We start from the raw sequence: 25,108 nt of genomic DNA, 5'->3' as shown, positions 1-25,108 counted from the left end.
CGAACATCTTATCCTGAATTGGATGGATGATACCTTCAACTTGACCGCATTTGGTGCTGATGTCTTCAAAAAGGACCTCTTTCATCTGGAGCAGGGCTGACCACTGTAGGAGGTTATGAGTTCCTCTATCCATTATCTTTTCTTGTGCTAGGGTCCGTCTTGGTGTTTGCCTTATTACTTGCAAGACAGGAATGATAACATCTCTAGTGTGAGCAAAAGCGGCTACTGTTATCATTAGATTATGAATAATCTCAAGGACCTGGATAGCTCGATGAATTGTCTTCATCATTCTTGTTGCAAATTCAACGGCTACCGTGTGGGATTTATCAATCTAGGAACTCATAAGTTGAACCAAGCTTTTGACCCTTTTTGCTTCGCCAACCGATTCAATAGGAAGTGCTTGTAAAGGATACACTGCTGGATCCTGACGTCTCAAGGGCTGATTGAGATGACTAAAGTAGCCTCTTCAAGCACCTCTCTCTCTCTCAAGCTTCCTATTCTTTTCCACTTCTTCCTTGAGTTTGTCCTTAAGTGCTTCAAATGAATCGGTTGCCTCATCCATTGCCTGTTCAGTAGTGAGTGGACCAAGCTCAAATGTTTCTACGTCATACTCATCTGCAAGAATTTCACCTTCATACTTGTCCACCACTGGTGTAGCTATTTGCAATTTCCTTGATCCTGCTTCATCTCTTATCACCTTGGACATCTTGATGGCCTTCCTCTTTTCTGTTATCTCTTGAGAATTTCCTATAAGGCTCTCCAAATCAATTACATTTTCTTCTTCTTCAATCACAATCACCCTTGTCAGTCTCTCTTTCAACCAATCTGGGATGGCGGATCTTGTTTCTCTAACTTGTATTTCCTTCGGCAGTGGTTCATCCTCTCGGAGGGGAGATGTCACTTCATCATCATTTCCCTGATCTTCTTGTAGCTCATTAATTCGGGGAGATTGACTTGATGAATGCTGAGGTGTCTGTCCCTTGTCTGGCTTATCATTTTGCACCATGGATTCCATAGATTCATCAACCTCAAGTACCATCTTCTCTTGACCTTCAGCCTGACTTGCCTTCTTTCCATGTCGAGAAGATGTGCTTGATGGGCGATCTCGATTGGCCTCTTGCTTCTTCTTGGAGGATTCTCTTTTCTCAGGTCTTTCTTTCCTCTTTGCGCCTCTAGGATGAGAAGTGTCTTCACTCACGCTTGCTTCTCCTTCCTCTGGTCTTGCCTCCAAAGTAAAAGTCATTGGTACGTTCTGCTCTCTCAACTTCTGATGTTGTACATCCACCCATCTGCGAGTATATGATAAAACCGAAGCCATTAAAGCTCTCAAGTCTAAAATCTCAGGCTCGTTCCAATCTATCTTCACTCTTTTGTCTTCTTTGTCATAGGATGACTGGAGGTATTTGCCATTGTCCTGGGCCTGATCGGCTACTCTGTAACCTTGCATTTCCTGATGAAATCTAAAGGCAATCTGGAATGCATCTTCCTTTTAACCTCTAAATCACTTGAGAGATTCATCCAAAAGTCTTCCACCTGAAACTCATGTCCGTACTTCCTAGCAATTGTCTCCTCTATATAGCCATACAGATCAAAATTCTCTCACGGGGCAAAGAAGGTGAATGAATACAAGGCTAATTCCTTCTCTGCATCCTCCGAAGCTTGAGTATTAGGACATACCTCAACTGAATTCCCCAATATGATAGGTACGGGAACTCCATTTCCATGCTTGTGTCTGGATACCTTTGCACAAGCTGCCAACTGTCTGGTTACCTCAAGTAGCACTATCTTGTCTGTCGGATATCTCGGCAACATGTAGGGAGGTGAAGGACACCCATGAACTTTGATGTATGTAAACTTTTGAAACTGGATGAACCATGCACCATACTTCTTCACAAGCTCTTGTGCATCCAGAGATAGTCGATTGTGAATCCCGCCTTGCAATATCCTAGTGATGTTCATCGTGAAGGTATCATTGACTAACTTGTAGTCACTTCCAGGTGGATGATGTAGATGAACATAAGAGTCACAAACTCTCACTTCTCCGGGTCCTCTTCCGATCACTCCTCTGTGAGGTAGCCCTGCATACTCGAAACTCCTGATCAAGGCGTATATAACATATGAGCTCATATGAAATGATTTGGTAGGCCTTAGTCTTCTCAACTGCACATCCAGGCTATTGCTAATAATTCTGGCCCAATGAAGCATTCCTTTTCCTTGGACTATCACTTGAATGAAGAAGAACATCCACTTTTCGAAGTAGAAGGCTTGAGGAGCCCCTGTAACTCGATTGAGCAAAGTTATCAAATCTCTGTACTCCTCCTGGAAGTCGATCCTATGCGGTGTGTTGGGAATCTTGTTCAGGCGAGGACGACTTTTGAGCAACCAATTCTTGTTGATGAGGTTCAGACAGGTGTCAGGATCATCTTCATACATTGACTTGGCTCCTTCTAAACTTTTGTAAATCATATCTTTATGCTCTGGAAGATGAAGAGTCTCACTTATAGCCTCCTCTGAAAGGTAAGCTAAGGTGTTCCCCTCCTTGGATACGATCGATCTTGATTGTGAGTCATAATGGCGGGCACACTCGATCATTAGCTCATGATACTTGACTGCTGGAGGGAACCCTGCCGCCTTGATGATGCCACTTTCAATTATCTTCTTCGCAACAAGTGATGGCTTGCCAATGTAGGGGACCTCTCGAAACTTCTTCACACTGAAGTTTCCCAAGTTGGTATCTCCGATATTACTCCATTTGGACACGATCCTGGTCTCCAATTCGTCGTTCTTCTGATCTTCTTTGATGAGAGCTGGACGACTAGTGGATGCTCCTGCCTTTGGAGTCGCCATCTTGACACCTACACAACATTTCACAATTAGTAATATATCTTGAAGTGTAGAAATATAGACTAAAAAAGAAGATTTAAGATTTTAATTAGGAAACTTCATGATAAATCTTGAGTTATCATTTCCTAATTAACTATGCAATACTTAGATTTCTCAAAACAAATGTTCAAAATTCAAATCTTCAACAATGGTGTTAAGATGATTTCGCCATACCTCCTCTTGAGTATTAAACTCTAAGAAATGATGCAAAAATAGATGAATTTCGCTAGGCAAAGTGTAGATCAAAGCCTTCTCTTGAATGAATTGCGCCTCCTCTAGTTTGGAAAAGAATAAACTCCACCTCCTTCTAGTCTTCAACACTTCAAAGAAATTCGCTCCAAGCAAACCAGATTTCGCACCTCCAATTAGCTCTCCAATTTCGCACTTAAGGCAATGATTGAATGATTTGAAATGTGAAAAAACTCCTCCAATATATAGAGCACTCACCCCTTTGCTCCCTCTAGGCCGACTTGGCAAAATGGAGGTTAAAAATAAATAAAATTCCAAAAAAGGGGGGCTGACTTGGCAAAATAAATCAAAATAGTGCCTTGAGCGCTTTATATTTAATTTTAATTTAATAAAAATTAATTTTAAATGCCTTCAAAATAAAAGTTTGATTTTCTAAGGCTAAAAATCAAATTATTAAATGCCAAAATGCCTTTAATTTAATGCTAATTTAATTTTAATTTTCCAAATGCCTCAAAATTAGCAATTTTGGCGATCTAATGCAAATTGGAGAATGTTAATTTTTAAAACAAGGCTTGATTAAACTTCATGATGATTTCGCCCTGGACCCTCTCTAAGGGTCAGGAGCCTTTTTTGAATTTTAGCCTTGAATACTTAGCATCTTGACTTGAAAATCTCCTGGAGGGTAAATTGATATCCAGTTAACGTGTTGCACTTCAAATTTGGCATTTTGTGTGAGGAAAAATAGGTGGAAATGTCAATTTCGCTCTGGACCCTCAGCAAGGGTCAGGAGCGATTTTTCATTTTCTACTGAGGGTCAGGAGCGATTTTTCATTTTCTACTCAAGATTAGCATTTTTCAACGTCCAAAACCTCTTCAAGACATTTCAACTAGGCCTTCTCACTGACTTGCAAACTTAGCATTATCAAATTTTGGGGAAAAGGTGTGATTTTGAGGTTTTTCGCCCTGGACCCTCTCTGAGGGTCAGGAGCGATTTTTGCAAACTGGGCTTGATTCTCTATCATTTTTCATTGAAACTTCATTCGTCATTAAGCAACATCCTTCCTTTATCCACTCCATCCAAATTTGCTTCGTTGTTGTAAGGAAAAATGAGGATTTCCAACATTTTCGATCTGGGCCCTCTCTGAGGGTTAGGAGCGATTTTTCACTTTCTGACCAAAATCATCAAGTTTCAAAAGCAAAACCTCATTCATCATGCTTTTGGAGGTCTCTTCACCTTAGCCTAACCTTGCCTTAGCACCCTTTTGAAGAAAACATGCAGTTTTTGTGATTTTCGCCGTGGACCCTCAGCAAGGGTCAGGAGCAACTTTTTGGTTTTAGGCATATTTCTCCATCCTTTGGACTCCAAATTGCTTCTAAGGCATAAAACATCATCTCCTCTTCCTATCCACACAAGATTTTGTCTCAATTCCTCAAACAAAGGAGAGAATCCTAGAAAATCGCTATGGGCCCTCTCTGAGGGTCAGGAGCGATTTTTGTAATTACCTTCAAAATACTAACTCTCAACAATCTCTTTTCACTTCAAGGCAATTTAAACATCATTTCGAGCTTATGTCTAGACTTGTCTTTTCTCAAACTTGGATGAAAAGTTCCTATATTAGGTTTTTCGCCCTGGACCCTCTCTGAAGGTCAGGAGCGATTTTTTGATTTTGGGTTGATTTCCTCTTTTGTTGATCATCCAAATTATATTCAACGGGTAGAACATGCTTTCCCTCATCCCTTCCAATCATAAAAATCATTTTGATCTTGCAAGAATAGTGCACTTTTGAAAATCTCGCTCTGGACCCTCTCTGAGGGTCAGGAGCGATTTTTGCTACCTGGACCAAAATGCTTCACTTTTCATCTCGAAATTTCTTTGCCAAGGAAGATGTCGCCTTGCTTCATGCTATGAATAAGTTCTCATGTCCAAGAAAGGTCAAAAAATGTGCACATAAAGAAAATTGCTCTGGGCCCTCTCTGAGGGTCAGGAGCGATTTTACCTTTCCTGGGCAAAACTCCTTCATCTCATCCTCTTTAATCGAGTCTGGATACTTTATCATGCTCACTTCATCCTCCACCATGCCTTTGACATCTCAAATCGACCAAATAAGGTTGGCAATGACCCCTATAAGATTTTTCGCTCTGGGCCCTCTTTGAGGGTCAGGAGCGATTTTTCTGTTTTCAACAAGGTCCTTCATCATTTCAAGTCAAAAATTCTTCAGGTGGCTGGAGAAAGTCATTTATTTTCCATTCATGATCAAAACTTGGTCTCTTTCCATTGCAAAATGAAGGAAATCAAAATCTCGCCCTGGGCCCTCTCTGAGGGTTAGGAGCGATTTTTCCCTCTTAGGCCAAAAATCATCACTTTTCTTGCCTTCAAAACTTCAATCACCTTCAGTGACGTTCAATCATCCTTCCGGGAGACCCTGCACAAAACACATTAGAAAAGTCAGTGACAAATATGACTGACTTAAACAATATTTTCGCCCTGGACCCTCAGCAAGGGTCAGGAGCGATTTTACCTCTTTAGGCCAAACTGCTTCAAACTTAAGCCTCAAATCACTTCACAAGGCAAAATCAGGTCATTTTCAAGGCCAGGAACCAGTTAGCAAGTCCATCAAAAATAAGAAATTGCACTTAGGATAAAATTTGCCCTGGGCCCTCAGCAAGGGTCAGGAGCGACTTCTCTGTTTCAGGCATCATCTCACTTCAAAAAATGGATCAAAACTTACCCAGGCAAGAACACACAATTTCTCCTTCAAAAATGCTAACACCTAGTCAAAATTGGATTTCACCCTAAAAACCCTGATTAGACTTGACCTAAGACCTATTTGACTCCCCTGAAAGGCTTACCTTATTTCAATCATCCTCTTCTTCGGGAGGACACTTAACAATTCTTCAAAATTTGACTGGACTCAGCCTGAATAACATCCAAAAGAACCCCTAAGGTTTAGCCCTAGCCCAGGCAGACAACTCACTCACTCAAAACCCTAAAACAGAGAGAAGAACAAGCAGAGAGAAAGCAAAAAACGAAGCGAAAAGAGGGGGTCCCCATTCTAATGGGGCGATGTGTGAAATGGTCACAACAGAACCTAGATGTTAGGGATGGTGGGGGGATGTAAGGTTCCCAACCCTTTAATTATATCACAAAAATAAATAATAACTCAAATTCTCATCAATAGGTTAGTCCATAAAACCATAGCTGAAGCATGTGCAACATAATATTTCATCATCACTTCAATTTCATTCATTTTAGAATAACATCTAATTTCAAACACATTTACTTATAAATCAAACAATCATAAGATAATTGACCAATAGTCTCATCCAGTTGATTGCATTATTAAAGCGAGCAAAAAGACGAGATGTGATAGGGGATGTCTGTAATTGCCCTTCCACACACAGGATGTCCTCGTAGCTGGGAACAACCCTAAAACCTCAGACTTGTCCACAGTTTACTCAATAATGATTAATCTATCAAGCCTGAAATCCTGGAAGCTGCTTAGAGGAAAAGAGATGGCATCGAATGAGATTATAATAAGCTGAACATTTTACAGTGTAATTTGTCTTTGAACTATCTGTGGACTCTGCTTGGATGCACATATCTATTTAAATATACACACATTTTTGCTTGACTGGACTTCCTGATTTTATAGGAGTTCTGAACTTTAAGCTTTCTTTTCCTTTCTATATGAATCCAGATGTGCGAACCTTCTAACTATGCTTCTAATAACTGACCACTGTATTATAATTAGTACCTTGTTTTTTTTTAGAGCCAACCTTAATTGTAGAAACTGACATTGGAAATGTTGTCATTGATGTCAAGTAGGTAAAAAGACAATGTCATAGACAAGTTGTCATTGATGTCAAAGCCATTGTGGAAGGAATTTGTTGTTTGAGTTTGATGTCAAAGGTATATTGACCATTGGATTCATTCTTGTCAGTAATTTCAAACAAGGATGGACAAGATTGTTAGATTAAGTATCGTCAATGTCAAAGGAAAAGTGATATATATCTTGTTAAGGCCAAAAACCACTAAATCATGGAACAAGTCACAAGGACAAGAAAGCAATCAAGAGGTGGCATTTGAAGTCAATGGAGACATATGTGGAGCAGTGACTTGAGGGAATATAATCAGTACGGAGGCAGCCAAATTTCTAATATATTTGATTGAATGCAATTCGATTTAGGTCACATGCACAATGACTATGTTACAAGTTGTTGGAATCCAGTATTAGAACATGATCAAAATGTTAGTAAACATTAAGAGATGCTGATCGTTTTGTAAGACACACCAATAAGACTCTGCATATTCATGATAAATCCTACTTCATGTCGTAGCAATATACTTGGTAGCGATCATGTTAGACAAGACAAAAATTGTAAACAACAATACTAATATCTCTAAAGACAGCATCATAATGTGCAGCAGTGAAGCAATTACAAAGAGTTTTAGACAACGAATACATAATGACAAAGACAGCCGATCTCCATGTATGCAGCGATCCATAATATCCTATGTTAACCGGGGACGCGTCCCCGGGCTAAAATCCCCCGTCCCCATACTGGGGACATTTCGGAGACTTTGATGCCCCCCCGCTGTCCCCAAAACAGCATGTGGGAAACGTTCCGGAAACTTGGGGATAGCACTGATTCTCAATGGGGACGTCCCCTCGTCCCCTATATGGTTGGGGATGTTTGTGACGCCCCCTAACCATCCCGGAGATGGCCAGCCGTCCCCCTTTTCCCAGCACATTTAAGAAAAAAGACTCAAACGCCCCAGAAAAACATTTTTTAATTTCATTATAGGTTTGTAAAATTGGATTTTCACTAATATGATGGGTAAACATGTCTGAATCACTTCCAAAAGCACTTAGAAATAATGAGCAGCAGCCTGGTAATAAATTTCACAAACACTTAGAACTCGGTAATGCGTAAAAAAGTGGTTGCAGGTCTGCAATATTGGACTTTTCACTGATGTGGAAGGTAAACAGGTCTGAATCATAGCCAAAAGCACTCAGAAATATGAATAACAGCTTGGTAATGAATTTCACAAACACCCAAAACTTTGTAGTGCATAAAGAAGTGGTTGTAGGTCATAATAGTAATGGAAGACTATCAAAATATCCTCCAACCAGAAAGAAACAATGAACTACATGCAAACGAGTGCTGGCATATTTACAATGATTTTTCAATTATGAATGCAAATTGATTATTGACAATGAATTCTGAATTATGAATGCATATTGAGTATTGACAATGAATTCTGAACACAAATGTGGTATGTTAATGTTCTATAATGTACATATTAGCTGCTATATCCATGTTTTCATATGAATATAATGTATATATACATGCTTTATCTATTTTTCATACCAACATTTAAAATTTCCCTATATATTTTTAATTTTCCTTATATTTTATATGGCCGTCCCCTTTGTCGTACTCCGGCCGTCCCCAAAATTGGCAAAAAAAATTGCTGTCCCGGAAACTTGCCCCATTGTCCCCGTCCCCATCCCCATCCCGGAAACTCGGGTAACATGGATAATATCAAATAGCATCTGTATCGATCCATGTATTTGTATGCAGCGGTTGAAAGGACAAGTTAGTGACTTATTATAGTTAAGACAAATAAAGGTAGTGATAAATCAAGCCTGAAGAGCAGCGACTTAAGAATGCACAGCAAATATTATGGCAACAATGACTTAAGAAATAACGTCACTTGGTTCAAAACAGTGATTAAAGGATATGAGTGTATTAGATAACATTTAATAAGAAACAATTAATATGCTTAAGACAGCGATTAGATTGACTATAAAAAAGATAAAACTAGTGTTTTTTATAAACATAAAAGGCAATGAACTTGTGAAGGAGGAAACATGACTATTCATAAAGGAGGACTATGTTCTATGTTAAATAACATTAATTAAAAGAAATAGAGATTTAGATAGTGAAAGGACGTGGTCATTATGCTAATCAATTTGCATCTCCAAATTGTGCGGTTCATAAAGAAAATAAGAAAATTGTGTTAAAGAAAGTTTTCTTCAAAAGGTACGATTTAGAAGAGATGTGATTAATGTTTTTCTTCTCAAGATGTGCGATGTCTTAAAGACATGTTTCATTTAAAAGATATGTCCCTTAAATATACAAATCAGATATGCACCCAAGGCAGTATATAAGAAGATTGTATCAGATTTGGTAAGAGGAATATGTGAAGACAAAATTTAGATTTTGAAGAGCAAGTTAAGATCATTTGTGAGAGATCTATGATCAGACTTAACACAGAATTGAGAGGGAAACTATAGTAGTTTGAAGATAAGACTATATCAGATTTGAGTTAGGAAATTATAGCAAATTAAAAGAAGAGAATCAAGCATATATACAAGTTGATGAAGAGCCATTAGTAAAGACTTTTGAAGAGGGTTCCATGCAAAGTTAAAGAAGACCGTGAAGCATATTAAAGAGAGTTTTTTGAGGTGTAGTATGGCAGATTTATAATGAGTCTTATGAGAGATTGTGATCAGTTGTGTGGCAAAGTTATTGTCACCATAATAGCAGTTTGAAGAAGGAAAGTTGCGGAGAAAAGACCATACATCATCCTTTGAAGAAGCAACATTGATAAGGTGGAAATTTGAATGAGGGTTTGGTGCCTCTAGTGAGTTGGTGCTCATGAATAGAATGAGGGGTTGGTGCCTCTAGTAGGTCGAGCCTATGCACTTTGTAAAAGAAGATTTGATATAAAAGCAGTAATTTGCCATGGTTTTCTCCTGTTAGGGTTATCGCATATATCTTGTGTTCTAGAATAGTTAGATCTCATGCAAATGTTAATATGCAATGAGTATGCTTCGAGATTAAGTTATATGCTTATGATATTAAGTATGAAAAAGTAAAAGTTTGTTGTTATACTGATTCAACCGTATCCTCAACAACCAATTGTCCATATTTTCATACATAGTTTTTAATTTTATGAGTAGCATGGAAATGAATCCATGAAAAATTACTTTCCAGAATAAAAATGAAGTAATTGAAATAATTATTGAAAAATATCTATTTTATTCCAAAGGTTTGAATATATATATATATATATATATATATATATATATATGAAAATTGGAAATTGGCTCCCCTCTCTTGGTGATCAACCAGAGAGGCCCTTAAGCTAATTGACTGCAAGGAGGAAAATATCATGTATAACCTTCTGAGCTGCAGCCAAGAACTGTCCAAGGTATACATTGTATTCTTGATTGGGCATGCATTGTGTGCTTCTTCTCCAATGCTCACTGCCTGCCTTTTACTATCATGCAAGAGATTCTTATGCCAAGATTTCTAAATGCTATGCCATATATGGTTTTCCAAGGTGGTTGAGAGCTTGAGAACAACCTTTCTAAGCCGTGGCCAAGAACTGTCCAAGGTATACGTTGTATTCTTGATTGGACATACATTGTGTGCTTCTCCAATGCTCACTGCCTGCCTTTTACTATCATGCAAGAGATTCTTATTCCATGATTTCCAAATGCAATGCCATATATGGTTTTCCAAGGTGTTTGAGAGCTTGAGAACAACCAAGACACATGTTCATAACAAATTGCAAATTATAGGATTCAATAATTATTAATCCCTTTTGTCATTTTCTCAATTTACACAGCCTTTTCATACTTATGTACATTTGGGGTAAAAAGTTTCCTAGCATCCATGAATGTTCTTTTTCTCTTTATGCATCTACAAAGGATATTATTCACTATTAATATTTTTGGATGTGGATCTTGATGGAGTTGAAGTTAGAGCAGCTTATGAAAGATAAATCGAAGCTTTGGATGAAGATTGTTCTTCTTGCTGAAGAAAATCATTTCAATTACCTTAGTACTTGATAAAGAATGGCGTCCTTGCTCTGTGCAAAATCCTTGTTGCTTCTTATTTATGCAAATCAAGAGTGAGTTAAATATATTCACTATTTCTCCTTGCACTTCTTCTCTCTTGATCTCTCGACTCGAGTGCATAAATGCTCTCTCCATATTTGTTGTGCATAAATGCCCTCTCCATATTTATTGAACGGATGCCCTTCTTTCTTCTAGATGGTCCCTTTTTCATCATTACTATGAGTATGCATGCAGTAAGACTGAAATTTCCGTGTAGTCTTCTTACTATGCCGAATTCAGTGACCAAGCAAGGCTAGTATATGAAAAATGAAGCGACAAAGGTATGCTATGTTTTTCCATTGGTTTATGGTAATTTTTGTTCCGATTTCAGATTGTTATTTCTTCCTGCCATTTTCTTTTATTCATATTCACTTTTCATTCTTGTAGAAGTTAATGGCCTGTTAAACAGTACACATTTCTGGTTAGGTTGCAGGGTGTACTTGGATTTTTTCGATCTCTGTGGCCCTTGGAAATAATGGGGCAAGTTGGGAAGGAGAGTTTTCAGCAATGTAGCTTTGACTACTATTTTTGTGTGCAATTTTTATAGATCATATGGGTTTCCATTCAATCAGGGAGTAGGGTGCAACGTCTTTTATGCGCTGCATTGTTTGATCCCGCAATGTGATGGTTAATTGTGGCATTGTTAATGGTGCCACCAAGGTTCAAATCCTCTCTGGTCTGATTGTGAACCCTAGCTGCATTAATTCCAGTTGACAGGTGTTAAGGCCTATGCCAAGTCCCCTGTTGGGCGCTCGCAGGTCTTGGCTGCTGTTGTTTCATTAATGCCAGGGATGAGGTCCCCCGTTTGTGGCCTCATTGGTTAATCGCTCCAAGTCAAAAAAGTGTTGAAAGTACCAAAAAATAAATAAATTAATAATATTATATTTGTTACTATATAATATAATATAATGCCTATTATATAATATAATATAATATAATAAATTAATAGTATTATATATTAATATACAATGTTATTATATAATATAATATAATATCTTTTACATTATATAATAATAATATATATAATAATTAATGAATTAATTAAAAAACTTAACCGAAAACTTTCACCAAATCTATAATTTTTTTTTTATATATTATATTTGGCGAATGGTGAACCCGACCCTGACCCAGTTGTGAACCTAAACCCTGGCGGACGTTGTCTGGGAATGGGGTACAAGAGTGCCGAACCTGGTAACTCAGGTTTTTTGACATATCCTTATTAATGAATCAATGCCTATCCATCTTTTGTAGCTTGCTTCACATAGTGAATTCCCATTCAGGTGCAAAGGGTTGTCCTTGACATTGTTCCTCTTGAAAATAGAATGTAAGATAATATTTATCTTGGTTACTGCTGGATTTGATGTTTATTCTGAGATTTCAAGGCCCTCGTTCTTCATCAAATACTACATCTCGATTGAATATGAGACGAGCAGTGTCTACATCAATCGGCCGATAAGCCTTATGGTTGTCACTGTAGCCAGTGAACATTGGTTTCTGACTCTTGGAATCCAGTTTGGTATCCAAACATAAGTTGTAGAGCCAAAAACTTTCAAATGACTGATTTTGGGCTTCCTACGAGACCAAGCTTCTTCTGGAGTCATCTTCTTAATGGCCTTTGAGGGAGACAAGTTCAGAAGGTAGACTGTAGTGAAGGTTGCTTTTGCCCAAAACTGCTTTGGAACACTTCTATGCTCCAACATAGATTGAGCCATCTCAGTGACTACGGTTCCCGCCCTCAACAACACTGTTTTGCTAAGGTGGGTAAGGTGTGGTAAGCTGATGCTTAATTCCATGTGATGCACAAAAGTTGGTGAACTTTGTAGAACAAAATTCCCCTCCATTGTTGGATCGAAGAGTGTCTATCGGACAGCCAGACTCTTTCTCCACTAAGGCCTTAAACTTCTGAAACATGGTGAACACCTTTGATTTCTGCTTGAGAAAATACACCCACATGCGTCTGTTGAAATCATCAACAAACAATTGAAAATACTTGCATCTAGTGACTGATGGAGTGTTCATGGGACCACAGATATCCGCATGAACGAGTTGCGAGACCTTGGATGCTCTCCAAGTGTCTCCATCTGAAAATGAAGTCTTATGCTGCTTTCCAGCTTGACACGCTCCGCAAACTCCATGATTCTGAGTTTGAATCTCAGGTAATCCTACAACTAGATCGTCTCGAACTAACTGAGAGAGATAGTGGATATTCAGGTGCCCATATCGCTGATGCCAAAGAGTGCTGATGGAAGTACTCTTAGCTGCCATGGCGAGCTTCTGAGAATTACTAGTATCAACAAGTCTATAAAGACCATGATCCTCATTGCCAACTGGAACTATAGTGCGAGTCTCCTTGTCAACAACGCTGCACTTGTGCAACCCGAAGACGACATCCAACTGTGGAGAATGCTCCATAATCTGACTGACTAACAGTAGATTGAGCTTCATACCAGGTACAAAGTATACTTTGAGGAATAGCAAATCCCTCTCACCAGATGAAATCTAAATGTTGCCCTTGCCGACAATAGTATACTCTTCGCCTCCTCCAAAGATCACTAAATCAGTGAAAGGCATGTAATATGTAAACCAATCCCGACGATGTGTGAAATGCCGAGAGGCTCCAGAGTCAATGTACCAGGCTGATGATTGAACATCATTAGATGGGGTTTGGTCCATGGACGCATAGAAGGCATATTCCTTTTGATCAGGATGTGTGGCAGAGTTGTCTTTCTGCTTGGACCCTCCCTGTTTGGATTGCTGGGATGCTATCAACTTCCTGCAAAATTTCACCAAATGGCCAAACATATGACAATAGTTACACTGTAAGCTCATCTTCTTCGAAGACTGCCGAGGTTGACCTTGACCTTGTCCTTTCTGCTGAAAGGATGGAGCTTTACCCTTGTTCTTATTTGAAGCTGTGGTTGTGAAGGCCTGTTCAGTGGATGAACTAGCATTGCTTCCAAACTGCTGCTTCCATCGATCCTGTTGTAGAAGCTTGGTGCAAAGATCTGGAAATTTCAGATCAACACTAGTAGAAGAGATATTGAGCGTATCAATGAAATGATCGTAGGATCTAGGAAGGCTTTTCAGCGTGATCACTACCATATCCTCTTCCACTATGGTTCGGCCTATAGCTTCCAACTGGTCACGGATGTCCTTGATCTTCGAAATATGTGCCTGGATAGATGTCTTTTCATCCATCATGATAGAAAACAACATATTCTTCAGAAAGAAAGCTCGGCTATCGTCAGACGTTTCATGAAGATCTTTCAAGAGTTACCAAATCTCCTCTCGAGTGTGCTTATCATATTTATCTTGGTCTGGGCCTGCTGCTGTAGGTCGAGTAGCCTTGCCCAAAATAATGTGATCAAAGCAACGGTACTAAAAAATGGTAAAGCATGCGCTGTTTCCAGGCGTTGTAGTTGCGGCCGTTGAACTTCTGATTGTATTCCAACACGATGTTGATCAAAGATGCCATCACGGAAATCGAGGTCGAATGTGGTCAACCTAGTGAAGGCAGGAGACAGAAGAATCTAATTAAAAAATCAGAATAGAAGCAGCTACGAAATGAATGTGAAACCCTGGAGTGGAATTCGAGGCACGAATCCCAATGCACAAATTTTGAGGTTTGTTGAAAAACCAGAAATTGAAATTTTCTGCAAATTTGAACCCTGAAAAAAATCAGAATATAATAATCTGCAAAAAAATTAAATTCTGTAGAGAAAAAAATCTGATTTTTCTGGTAAAAATCTGCAAAACCTTAACGTTCTGTAAAAGAACAGAAAGATAATCCACAGGAAATAGAGATTTTTTTAGATAAAAAATCGTAAAAGGAAATTAGGGTAAAAACCCTAGCCGCCGCCCCGAAAATCCTAGCACAACCTTGACCCAGAAAATCGAGGGCTTCCAGGGAAAATTCCCGCCGTTGTCGCTATGCAGGAAAAAATCGCGCCGCCGGGAGAACACAGAAAAACTGCGAAAATCGAAATGTGTAGATGCGTTGCAAAAAAAACTTTTGCGTTTTTAGCAGACCCGAAAAATCGCGAGAATACGGGCATGAAAAAAACGCGGCCAGCCAAAAACCGAAACCCTTGAGCCAGAATTTGCGACCACTGCAAGAATTCACGATTTTTTCTAGTTGCGAAAATCGCAGAAGGGGTGCTAAAAGTGACGCGAAATTTCCACACAGTCTCTTGGCGAAACCCTGAAAAAAAAACTTAAAACCTCCCAAGAATATACTCTGTGCCAGACCCGCGAAAACCCTAGCCGAACCCTTGACCTGCAAAAGAAATTTTGCCCAGGAAAAGAGAATTCGAAAAATCTCTTAAAAAAACTTTCGAATTTTTTCACTTAAGAAACCTTTCGAATTTTTTTAATTTTCATGCTCTGATACCATGAAAAATAATTGGATAGTTTATTCATCGATATACAACTGTATATATAGAGTTTACAAGACAATGTTCTATAAAAAAACAAATCGTTTAAGTGAATAACTAAAAAGCTAAACAACTTAAAAAACTAAATAAAGCTAAAAAACACACCTTTTAACCTTTTACCAATCTTTTATCTAAAATTGAAAGATTTAAAAGATGCAACAATATAAACACACCACACAAGATTTTACATGGAAACCCAATGTGGGAAAACCACGGTGAGAAATGCCGCTAGGATTTACCGTCCTAATCTGGTCTGACAATTGAAACTCCAATTACAAGCTATAAGGGCACCAACCCTAAGGTGTCACCAAACCCCTATCTATAATAGCACCAACTCTTACAACAAATCAACTCCTCTTTTGAGCACCAAGTCAAATATAAACTCAAAATAATTACAAATTGAATGATAACCAATATCCTTTTCTTGAAGTCAAATTAACTGAAAGTTTTTGTCAAATCTGAAAACCAACTCCTACTGAATCGCAGCATTACAACATACAGAAAGTTTATATTTTAGTTACAAAGTATGCTGATGAATTAACACAGTCAGATGTCTCTGTATCTCTGAAACAAATCTGCACAATAGAATGTTCTGAAACTGAATCAAATCTGCTACATAAAAGTCTGAGATTGACTTGTTAAATTAAGTGAACATTATGTATCTGGAACACTCCTTATTCTGGTATTTTGAATCACAGTATGCATAAAACCCAACAGATCAGAAATAAAAACTCACAGTGAATTCAAATCATCATTAAATTTGTCACAACCCAAGAGTAAAGATAGATGTGAATCGCAGAGATTGAAGTGTCAAAAACTACTTATGTGCATTTATACCTGAAACACATCACAAGTAATACCTCTTATCATCTAAATCTGGAATAATTATTGTATCTGGAAACTCACGTGGCAAGATCACTGTACTCTTCATGTGGAGTAAAATACTAGCAGCATTTAACATTCAGTTTGTACTCTCTTTGAATCTTTGAACATCTGAAAATATAATCAATTCATTATGTCTCACATTACCCTCTCATAACACAAAAGACATCAAATCTTCGAACCCTTAAATCACCACCTTCGAAATACTACAGACTGTGATCAAATTTAAGCAACACACGTTACAAACTATCTTCTATTTTCCTGTTCGAGGTTTCCCAGACTCCTCAAAAAATTCATATACAATACACCATTTTCAAAACATGTGCAACACACTTCTCAAAAGAATATCGACTTGAATGCTTTTAAAATAAAGCATCTTCAGTTGCAAATGGGTTAGAATAAATTATCAGTTATTGTCTTAACTAATAACTAATCTCTAATTCAATAACCAATCTATATGCTTCATTAAAAGCTTTCAAAATATTTTTAACTTTGTTTCCAATTAATATCTGCATTTAAAACTTATGTTATCTTTCAGTTTTCAAGGACAGCTACAACTGCACTCCACAACAACTGTACGATGTCTTTAAAAACACAACACAAGTTCGAATGCATGCTTGAACAAAACACAAAACAAATTCTGATCACAACCTTCTCTCCACAGTATTGCAGATATGATATCAATATGATTCCAGAATATTATTTTGGTATGACTTTATTGAATTATTTCAGACTTCATTCTGTTTCCAGATTTAATTCTGTTCTTGTCTAATATACTTTGTGTTTCCAGATTGAACAAATACTTTGTGTTTCCATTAAACAATACTGAACAATGTATTTCCAGACAATACGGAACAAAGTGTTTCTAAACAATACTACGTATCAGTTGACATCAATGACAAGAATGCCAACATGTACTTCATCACTTAGCCTAAAGGTTTTTGAAGCACTGCACACCTGATAATTTGTTTATAGATATGATGATGCCAGAATCTATTTGTTAATATTAACACTCAGTTTTGAAAGATTCTTTGTCTTCAACATTCTCTCTGGGTCACTACAGAGTAACTATATTTAAGGTTGTGAGATTTGGATAGACTCGAATAGACAAATTAAAAAGATTTCAGCCCTTTAGAATCTATGCTCATTGCAAAAATCACATTTGAAGGACATTGCAGACAAAAGAATGACAATACTACAAGACAACCATCCAAAAAGAAATACTTTAAAATATCTGGGTCAGGAGCAAAACTTTCCACAGCTTGTTTGTCAAAGGAAACGTTTGTCCATACTCTAATTATATTCATTTTTTAAAGATCACACTCAGATCCCAGAATAGCAGGCTCCACATCTCTTAGTCCATTGTTTCCATAGCAATGAGATTAGATAGCAATATCTGTTTTTCTTACAGAAAGAAATATTTCTTCAAAGAAATTTGTCATAGGCAAATAATCTGATATTAAGTCGATCGAGAAAGTGTTGACTAGAAAAAATTCTGACAGTCATTAGCTAAGTGTTTCTGGAAAATATTCTATGGATGAGATTACTGCCTGAGAAGATGTCGACGATGAAATCTGTTACTGAGAGAACAAGCACACACCATTTTCCGTAATGGACTGACAAAAAATTGATCTAGTCAGTGTTGACTAGAAAAATGCCAACAGTCAAAAGGAGATTGCAGACAAAAGAATGACAATACTACAAGACAACCATCCAAAAAGAAATACTATAAAATGTCTGGGTCAGGAGCAAAACTCTCCATGGCTTGTTTCTCAAAGGAAACGTTTGTCCATACTCTACTTATAGTCATTTTTTTGAAGATAACACTCAGATCTCAGAACAGCAGGCTCCATATCTCTTAGTCCATTGTTATCATAGCAATGAGATGAGATAGCAAGATCTGTTTTTCTTACAGAAAGATAATATTTCTTCAAAGAAATTTGTCATAGGCAAATAATCTGGCAAAAAGTCGATTGAGAAAGTGTTGACTAGAAAAAATTCTGACAGTCATCAGCTAAGTGATTCTGGAGAAATATTCTATGGATGAGATTACCGCCCGATTGACAATGAAATCTGTTGCTGACATAACAAGCGCACACCATTTCCTGTAATGGACTGACAAAAAAATGATCTATTCATTGTTGAATAGAAAAATGCCAACAGTCAATAGGTAAGCCATCTGGGGAAATATTCTATGGATGAGATCACTGCCTGAGAAGTGTTGACTGTTTATTGTAATGGAAATCACCAATTAGAACCTACCAAGAAAATTCAGTCTCATGAAGTACATGCTTTCTAATGAAAGATTTGGTGCTGTCCCAAGGAGAAAAGCCACATGACTTAAGTTTTTAATTTCATATTTGAGGGTAATTATAGTTTATCGGACTGAAGTCTAGTAGATAGTTCATTAGCAAAGAAATTTTCATATGGATGTTTTCCACTGTTTTTAAATTGGTACTTTGGTAGGTTTCTCAGAGTAATATTGAACTTTGGTTTTGTACTTTTGGTGTGGCCTTCCAATTCTCAAATTGATTGTGGCTGCAATGGTTCTATATTGGTGGATGAATAACTGATGGAACAAATATGACTTGTTTTCTTGTTTTATGAAAAAGTGAAGGAACATCTCCTTCAACCTGCTGGATTGGTGGTATTTTGGTCAATTATTGTCGATGGTTACAGCAGTTTCTACCTGAATTAGTGAATGCTTCTGTTTCCAGCACTACCTACTTTCATATTTTTTGTAGATACATGGGATTCAACTCAACCTTCATTGGCTTGGGCTAAACAGACTTTAAATGGGTTCTGACACCAGTAAAAAACCAGACCAATATTGAGTATTCTCTGGAAAAGGTATTGTGCATAGAATTCATTGAAACATAAGCTTGTAGTTTTCTTCAGTATGGATTATCAATTATCCTAAGAAAGGACTGCAAAAGCTAAATATATATTGATAACGGAGTACCGTGAATGGTTGCAAGGAGTTGAATCATAGTTTGCATTCAACTAATCTTAATTTATAATGTAGTAGAAGTGTTCCCATGGCACCATCAGTCTTCCCAAAGGTACTTAGTTAATTCCAACATCGGCCAAAATCTTGTATCTTTTATAGAATTGAATTTGGAGGAATATGATTTGAAGTGAGTGGTTGTGGTTGTGTAAATTGACATTATAAAGATCAAACTATAAACCTAGAGAACAAGTTGAGAAAAAAATTACAAGCATCTCTTTGAGGAATAATCTAGATTCTGTTGAGAGTCATTTTGTTCATGTCAAAGGAGGAGGATATGCTAGTTGTTTATTGTGAAGATGCTCTGTTTTCAAGCTTACATTGAAATCTGTGCATAAAAAGGTTGTCACAGTCTGTACTATGAGCCCTCTATTTGGATGTACATAAAGATCATTAATGGTTTTTATTCGGAGACAAAATATGTTGAACTTGCATGCTGTTATTAGTGCTGTTTGTTAATATTAACATTTTCAGTGAAAGAGAGATTCTAAGGTTTGGATTCAGCCCATTTTTGTACATTTCATTCCGCAGCTTTATAAACCTATATTATCTTGTTGCATGGATGGTTTACTGATAAATTGATTTTTGTAGTCTAGTATTTTAGGCTTTTCAAAGATACCTGGTAGAAAAGTAGACTGCTTAATTCTAGAGGCCTGCTGTGTAGACCTTGAAGGTGAAGATAATAGTTGCAATTGTCACTAACATCCAAGCTGGTTTTTGCTTTCTGGCAGTATGGGTGCATTTCTTCTTGCAGCTGGGACAAAAGGTAGATATTTTATATACTCAATTTATTTGACTCAGAAATTTCATCGGTTTCTCCTTTGAAATGGATGCTTTTGTTTGAGTTTTTCTAATTAGCTGTGGTCTTATGAATCTGATGAGTTTGTCATTTGATTGTTGAAGGTAAAAGATATAGTTTGCCAAATTCCAGGATAATGATTCATCAACCTCTTGGAGGTACACAGGGTCAGCAAACGGATGTGGAGATTCAGGTGATGATTGACAGTTTTTGGATTATGTTTCTTAAAAGCTTGTTATGTTGAAGTCCTAGGCATAGAAGCTGCAATTTCTTTTGAGACGGTGCTTGTTAGTAACCAAATAATGCTTGGAGGTTGCAGGCAAATGAAATATTGTATCACAAGGCTAATCTAGCTGGTTATCTAGCTTACTTTTCGGGGCAGACAATTGAGAGGATTAACACTGATACTGACCGTGACTACTTTATGAGTCCAAAGGAAGCAAAAGAATATGGTCTTGTTGATTCTGTCATTATGAATCCTCTGAAGGCTCTTCCACCACTACCCTCTCCTCCTGAATCAGCACCAGCTCCTGCTTGATTCAGCAACTCTGCCCAAATTGATTTGATAAATCCTTATAGCTAGAGATAATAATCTATACAAGGGCAGATTAAACCTCCTGCCTATGTATTATAATTTTTTTAATTTAATAATAAAACAGGGATTAATTTTGTTTGATATGGGTTGAGTAGCTTGGGATCTACTAAAATAGTTTTGCGAGTCACTTTTTTCTTTTATTGCTCTACTCCAGTGAAACATGGTTTATGGGTGAGCATCTTTTTTTTTGGCTGGTGTACAGATTCTTATATCTGGTACAAGATTTTCTTTCCTTCAAAGATAGACAATATTCTTAAAAATGTTCAACAGACTGAACTTGGGTTGTTCCTTGCTAGGGATAAGTTGCAGAAACACAAGGTAAAAATATCATATGTAATTCTTTTGACTGGAGCAAATTTCTAACCCTTGGTTCTGCATTTTTCTGAATCCATGTGTCCAATTTTTCTTTTAAACAATATATATTATTTTTATGCTCTTCTAGGATGTTTGCCTGGAGAGGATTTTTTTCAAACGTAAAGTTTAGAGTTTCTTTTCATTCAATGCACTGATTTTTTGTGTTGAAATACAATCGCAATGCTGATTCAACTGTTTTTGCATAATTACAATCTCATATCTATGTAGTCTTGGCTGATGCAAATCGAGATAAAATTTAAAGGATGTATTTTAAATGTTATTTTTAATTCTTGGGATTGGAACAAAAACTAAATCTGTAAACGCCAGTGCTATTGGTGTTTTCACAGGACTGGTTAAATGAGTTGTCTTGTCAGAGATGACACCTAGATTCAGAAAGTGGTCCTCCCATCTGTACTTGTAGCATATACCCTTATTGATTTATTGGGAAGCCGAACTCATTTTTCATACTGCATTAGATTGTTCAATTTAATTTATATTTTGTATTAAAATGCTAACTGCCATCTCCCTTAAATTTGCATGTATATTTAACACGATAGCAGAATGCATATGTGACCGACCTTGCTTTAGTCATCATTTTGTCTAGATTCCCATTGTTTTTCTGTATTGCAAACCTTGGATTTTTAAATTAGTTGTCTGGCAGGATCCCTGAATTTTGATACCTTGGGGTCCCTGAAATGTGAATTCGCTATCTAAATACTTGTTTTGAAGATTTTGCTTAAGGCCTGTTCCCAATGGTCGACCTTAATTTGAATCTGGGTAAGAAATTTTAATTTTGTTTTGATCAAAATTGTACAAAGTGGCTTGTCGCTATGCAGGTTTATTTATAATATATATGATAAAGATAGTACATGATTGGCCTGTGAAGTGTTGTACTACCAAATAAGTTTACGGAAGTCACTTCTTGTATGTTGAGTCTTTGTAGAATCCTTTTCTCACAAGTTGACGAATGTCCTTGCTTTTAAGCTCTAATCGATGCCATTGCATAACCAAATAGAAAATGCGTTCGGATGTGTTAAACAAGACTAACGTTGGAGCTTGGGTGCAAGTAATAAGACAAAAGTTGTCAAAGGTATTGTAAATGACAATCTAATGGTGATGCGTGTGCCCTTCCATTAGGCTGTCAAATTAAGCTTTAAATGTAAAACGCCAAGACTCCAAAAGTACGTGTCTTATTCCTAGGGATTTCAAAAGTTGGCAAAAGGCAAAATATATAAATGTTCAAAAATCCGAAAAGCACACGCAAAAGGCAAAATATATAAATGTTCAAACATCCGAAAAGCACACGCTATGACAAAAAGATGTCAAAAGCATTGTCTATGTAAAAGCTGTCAGGTGTAATTAAAGAACGTGCCATTACAGTGAGTTGCTTCCTCTGATGGCAAATCATTTTCAAATCAAGAAAGTTGCTCCTCCTACATTAGATTCACTGAAAGGCCCCCTGACAGTAATTCCTATTTTTAGAGGATATGTGCTTTCAAACAACCTTTGGGAAGATCTATATTAGGCTATATTTAGACGAAATCTGTTTGAAGATTTCTTCTCTTTCATGTTTTGTTTTAAACAAATTTTATATTTAGAGCTTGCTTGGATTGCCTTTTTAATTTTTTAACTTAAGTTATTTGCTTTGTATTTATTTTGAATAAAGTACATTGCATGAACATGCAAATCTTTGTATGTTTCATCAGTTCCTTTCGGTTAAGTGTTATTCTAGAGTAGAAAATTGATGTGAACCGCTTCGATCTGGTGTTTTACTATTTTTGCCCCCTTAAGTGTTTGGCAGTTACAAACCAATCTAATTGATAATAGGTGTTTTGCTGCTGCTGCTATTATTTATGGTGAGATGGTGGTTAGCCTTTATTGCAAATTAGATTTAGTTTCCAGCAAGACCCGTTTTCGCAGTGTTGTGGATGCCACTTGTTGGCTGTCAGTTTTTTTTTTTTTTATTAGTCCTGGTGGATTTAGAGGTGATTGGTGGGGAGGGGTTGGAGATGGAAAAAAAAGAAAGGAAAGGGGCTTTTATAGTCCACGATGCCAGTCATCTGTGTATGGGTCTACAGATGGGTTAGAGCAGTATGAGACTACCTTGTACTCCTTGTAAGAGGTACCTAACTGCATCACAAACGAGGCGTACATACCTTACCTCCTTGTGGGATTTGAATTTGTGACCTCTCTTTCAAGAGCACAAGTTCTCCACCACTAGACCAACTCAACCACTAGACCAACTCAAAGAAATTGACTATACAAATTTTGTGATAGTTTATTATATTTTGTTTTGAACAATAATAAAATTATTGTTTGACAGTTTTACCTTTCATTTGTTTTCAGTTCTCTACTATGAAAAAAATGGCTTTATTCATTATTCAGTTTATATTTCTGAATTCATATTTGTAATAAGTTCTTGTTTATTTTGTAAATGCTGATTTGCAGGAGCATTACCTGCATTACTTTTTGGTATTAGAGTCTGCATGAATTGCCCAAAGGGAGGGGTAGGAGGAATGTAGGCCTTTAAGAAACACTTCTTAGAAGGTTAGAGGCCCTTGAGGCTAGATTACAATTGAATGAGTTATACGAGGAACCAAAGTAAATGTTGCTAGGTTATTAGACTCAATGAAGAGGCTTATTGAAGCATTGACTAAACAAAAGTCTGCTAAACAAAAGTTTCAAAGTGAAGGTGGATATTTTAGATTTCAAAGGTGAAATCAATCTTGTTTTATTATTAGATTGGATCTAGAAGTTGGATAAGTTCTTTGAGAGGGAAGACATGGATGAAGGTGATCCAAAAAGAGAAAATTGTTGATACCAAGATAAAGTTGCATGAAGCACTATGATGGGTATGTGCAGAGTTTGAGAAGAAGATAGGGAAAATAAAACTTAAACATTGGCCTAAGATGTTAAAACATCAAAGAGATCTATTTTTGCCCTCAAGTCGGCAACAAAATTTGTTTAAAGAATTCAAAATTTAATACAAATGTATCAATCAATGTGGACTAAAGTTTCAACTTCAAGACTTCTATTGTTCAAAGTTCTTGCTATAAATAAGGCTTATGAATACGCCTTAAAGGCAAAGGAGAAGTTGACTTTGAAAATTAAAATAGTGAGTAAAAGGAGTGATAGAAATCAAAATAAAAGGATAAAGGTTTCTTTAGAACCTATCATGAATAAATAGTTGGAAGAAGGCAAGAATGTGAAGTTTGACTTTAGAGGAAGGGGAGGCTTCAAATGTGGAAGACAAGGATGATTGCCTTCTAGAGAGTGAAAACCCTTGAAGTGTTTTATTTGTGATGAAGCCCATAAGGCCATCGATTGCCCTCAAAGTCTTGAAAGGGTAATAAGAGATTAAAAAGAAGAAAATCTTTGTTTGGAAGAAGTTGAAGCTAAGTTAAGGAAGAACTTGATGTTGAGAAGAACCTTAATATTTGGGGATAAAGAAACCCCCAAAGTTGGTTGGTAGAGGAAGAGCGTCTTCCAAATAAAATGCAAATGTAAGGACAAGGTGTGTTTGGTGAGACGATGGATCTATTGACAATGTGGTGACTACATAAATGCTTGTTAAATTACAACTTGTTTGTATTCCAAAAGCTAACAACTATGAGATTTATTACTTTAAAAAGAGTTAGCTTTCCTTGTAGCCTTCAAAATTGGTCCATATGTCGATGAAGTACTTTGCAATGTGTTAATAGATGCATGTTATTTGTTTGGTAGGACTTGGCAATATAATTGTAATGTAATCCATTTATGCATTGATAATAAGATGTAGAAAACACTTTTTAACGCTAATCTAGTGGGGGAGGTAATACAATTTTTCTTACAAATATTAAATAGCTACATAATAAGAAATACATACAAAAGGAGATATACAACATGCAAATAGATAAACACAATAAGCACAAGATATATTGTGGGGAAAACCCTTTCAAGAGAAGAACCCTACATTCCAAAAGTACAATACTTTGTATTATTAAAACAATAGTTACAATACATTAGCGATACACTATTTCTTCAACAAGAGTCTTCAACAATCAATCCAACCAC

General features: G+C 36.9%; 1 protein-coding gene across 1 annotated transcript in view; it reads left to right on the top strand.

The window, feature by feature from the left end:
- LOC131029747 (ATP-dependent Clp protease proteolytic subunit 5, chloroplastic) overlaps positions 1-20,782 on the top strand; it is an 82,823-nt gene extending 62,041 nt beyond the window's left edge. The window contains exons 7-9 of the mRNA XM_057960390.2: positions 20,039-20,073; positions 20,211-20,299; positions 20,426-20,782. Coding sequence (XP_057816373.2) covers positions 20,039-20,073; positions 20,211-20,299; positions 20,426-20,644 — 343 coding nt within the window. The 3' untranslated portion in view covers positions 20,645-20,782. The remainder of the gene's footprint in view (positions 1-20,038; positions 20,074-20,210; positions 20,300-20,425) is intronic.
- The last annotated feature ends 4,326 nt before the right edge of the window (positions 20,783-25,108 follow it).

The sequence above is a fragment of the Cryptomeria japonica genome, chromosome 9 (assembly GCF_030272615.1).
Source record: "Cryptomeria japonica chromosome 9, Sugi_1.0, whole genome shotgun sequence".
Classification (NCBI taxonomy): Eukaryota; Viridiplantae; Streptophyta; class Pinopsida; order Cupressales; family Cupressaceae; genus Cryptomeria; species Cryptomeria japonica.
The sequence above is the reverse complement of the archived record's forward strand: the minus strand, read 5'-3'. Positions and strand labels throughout refer to the sequence as shown.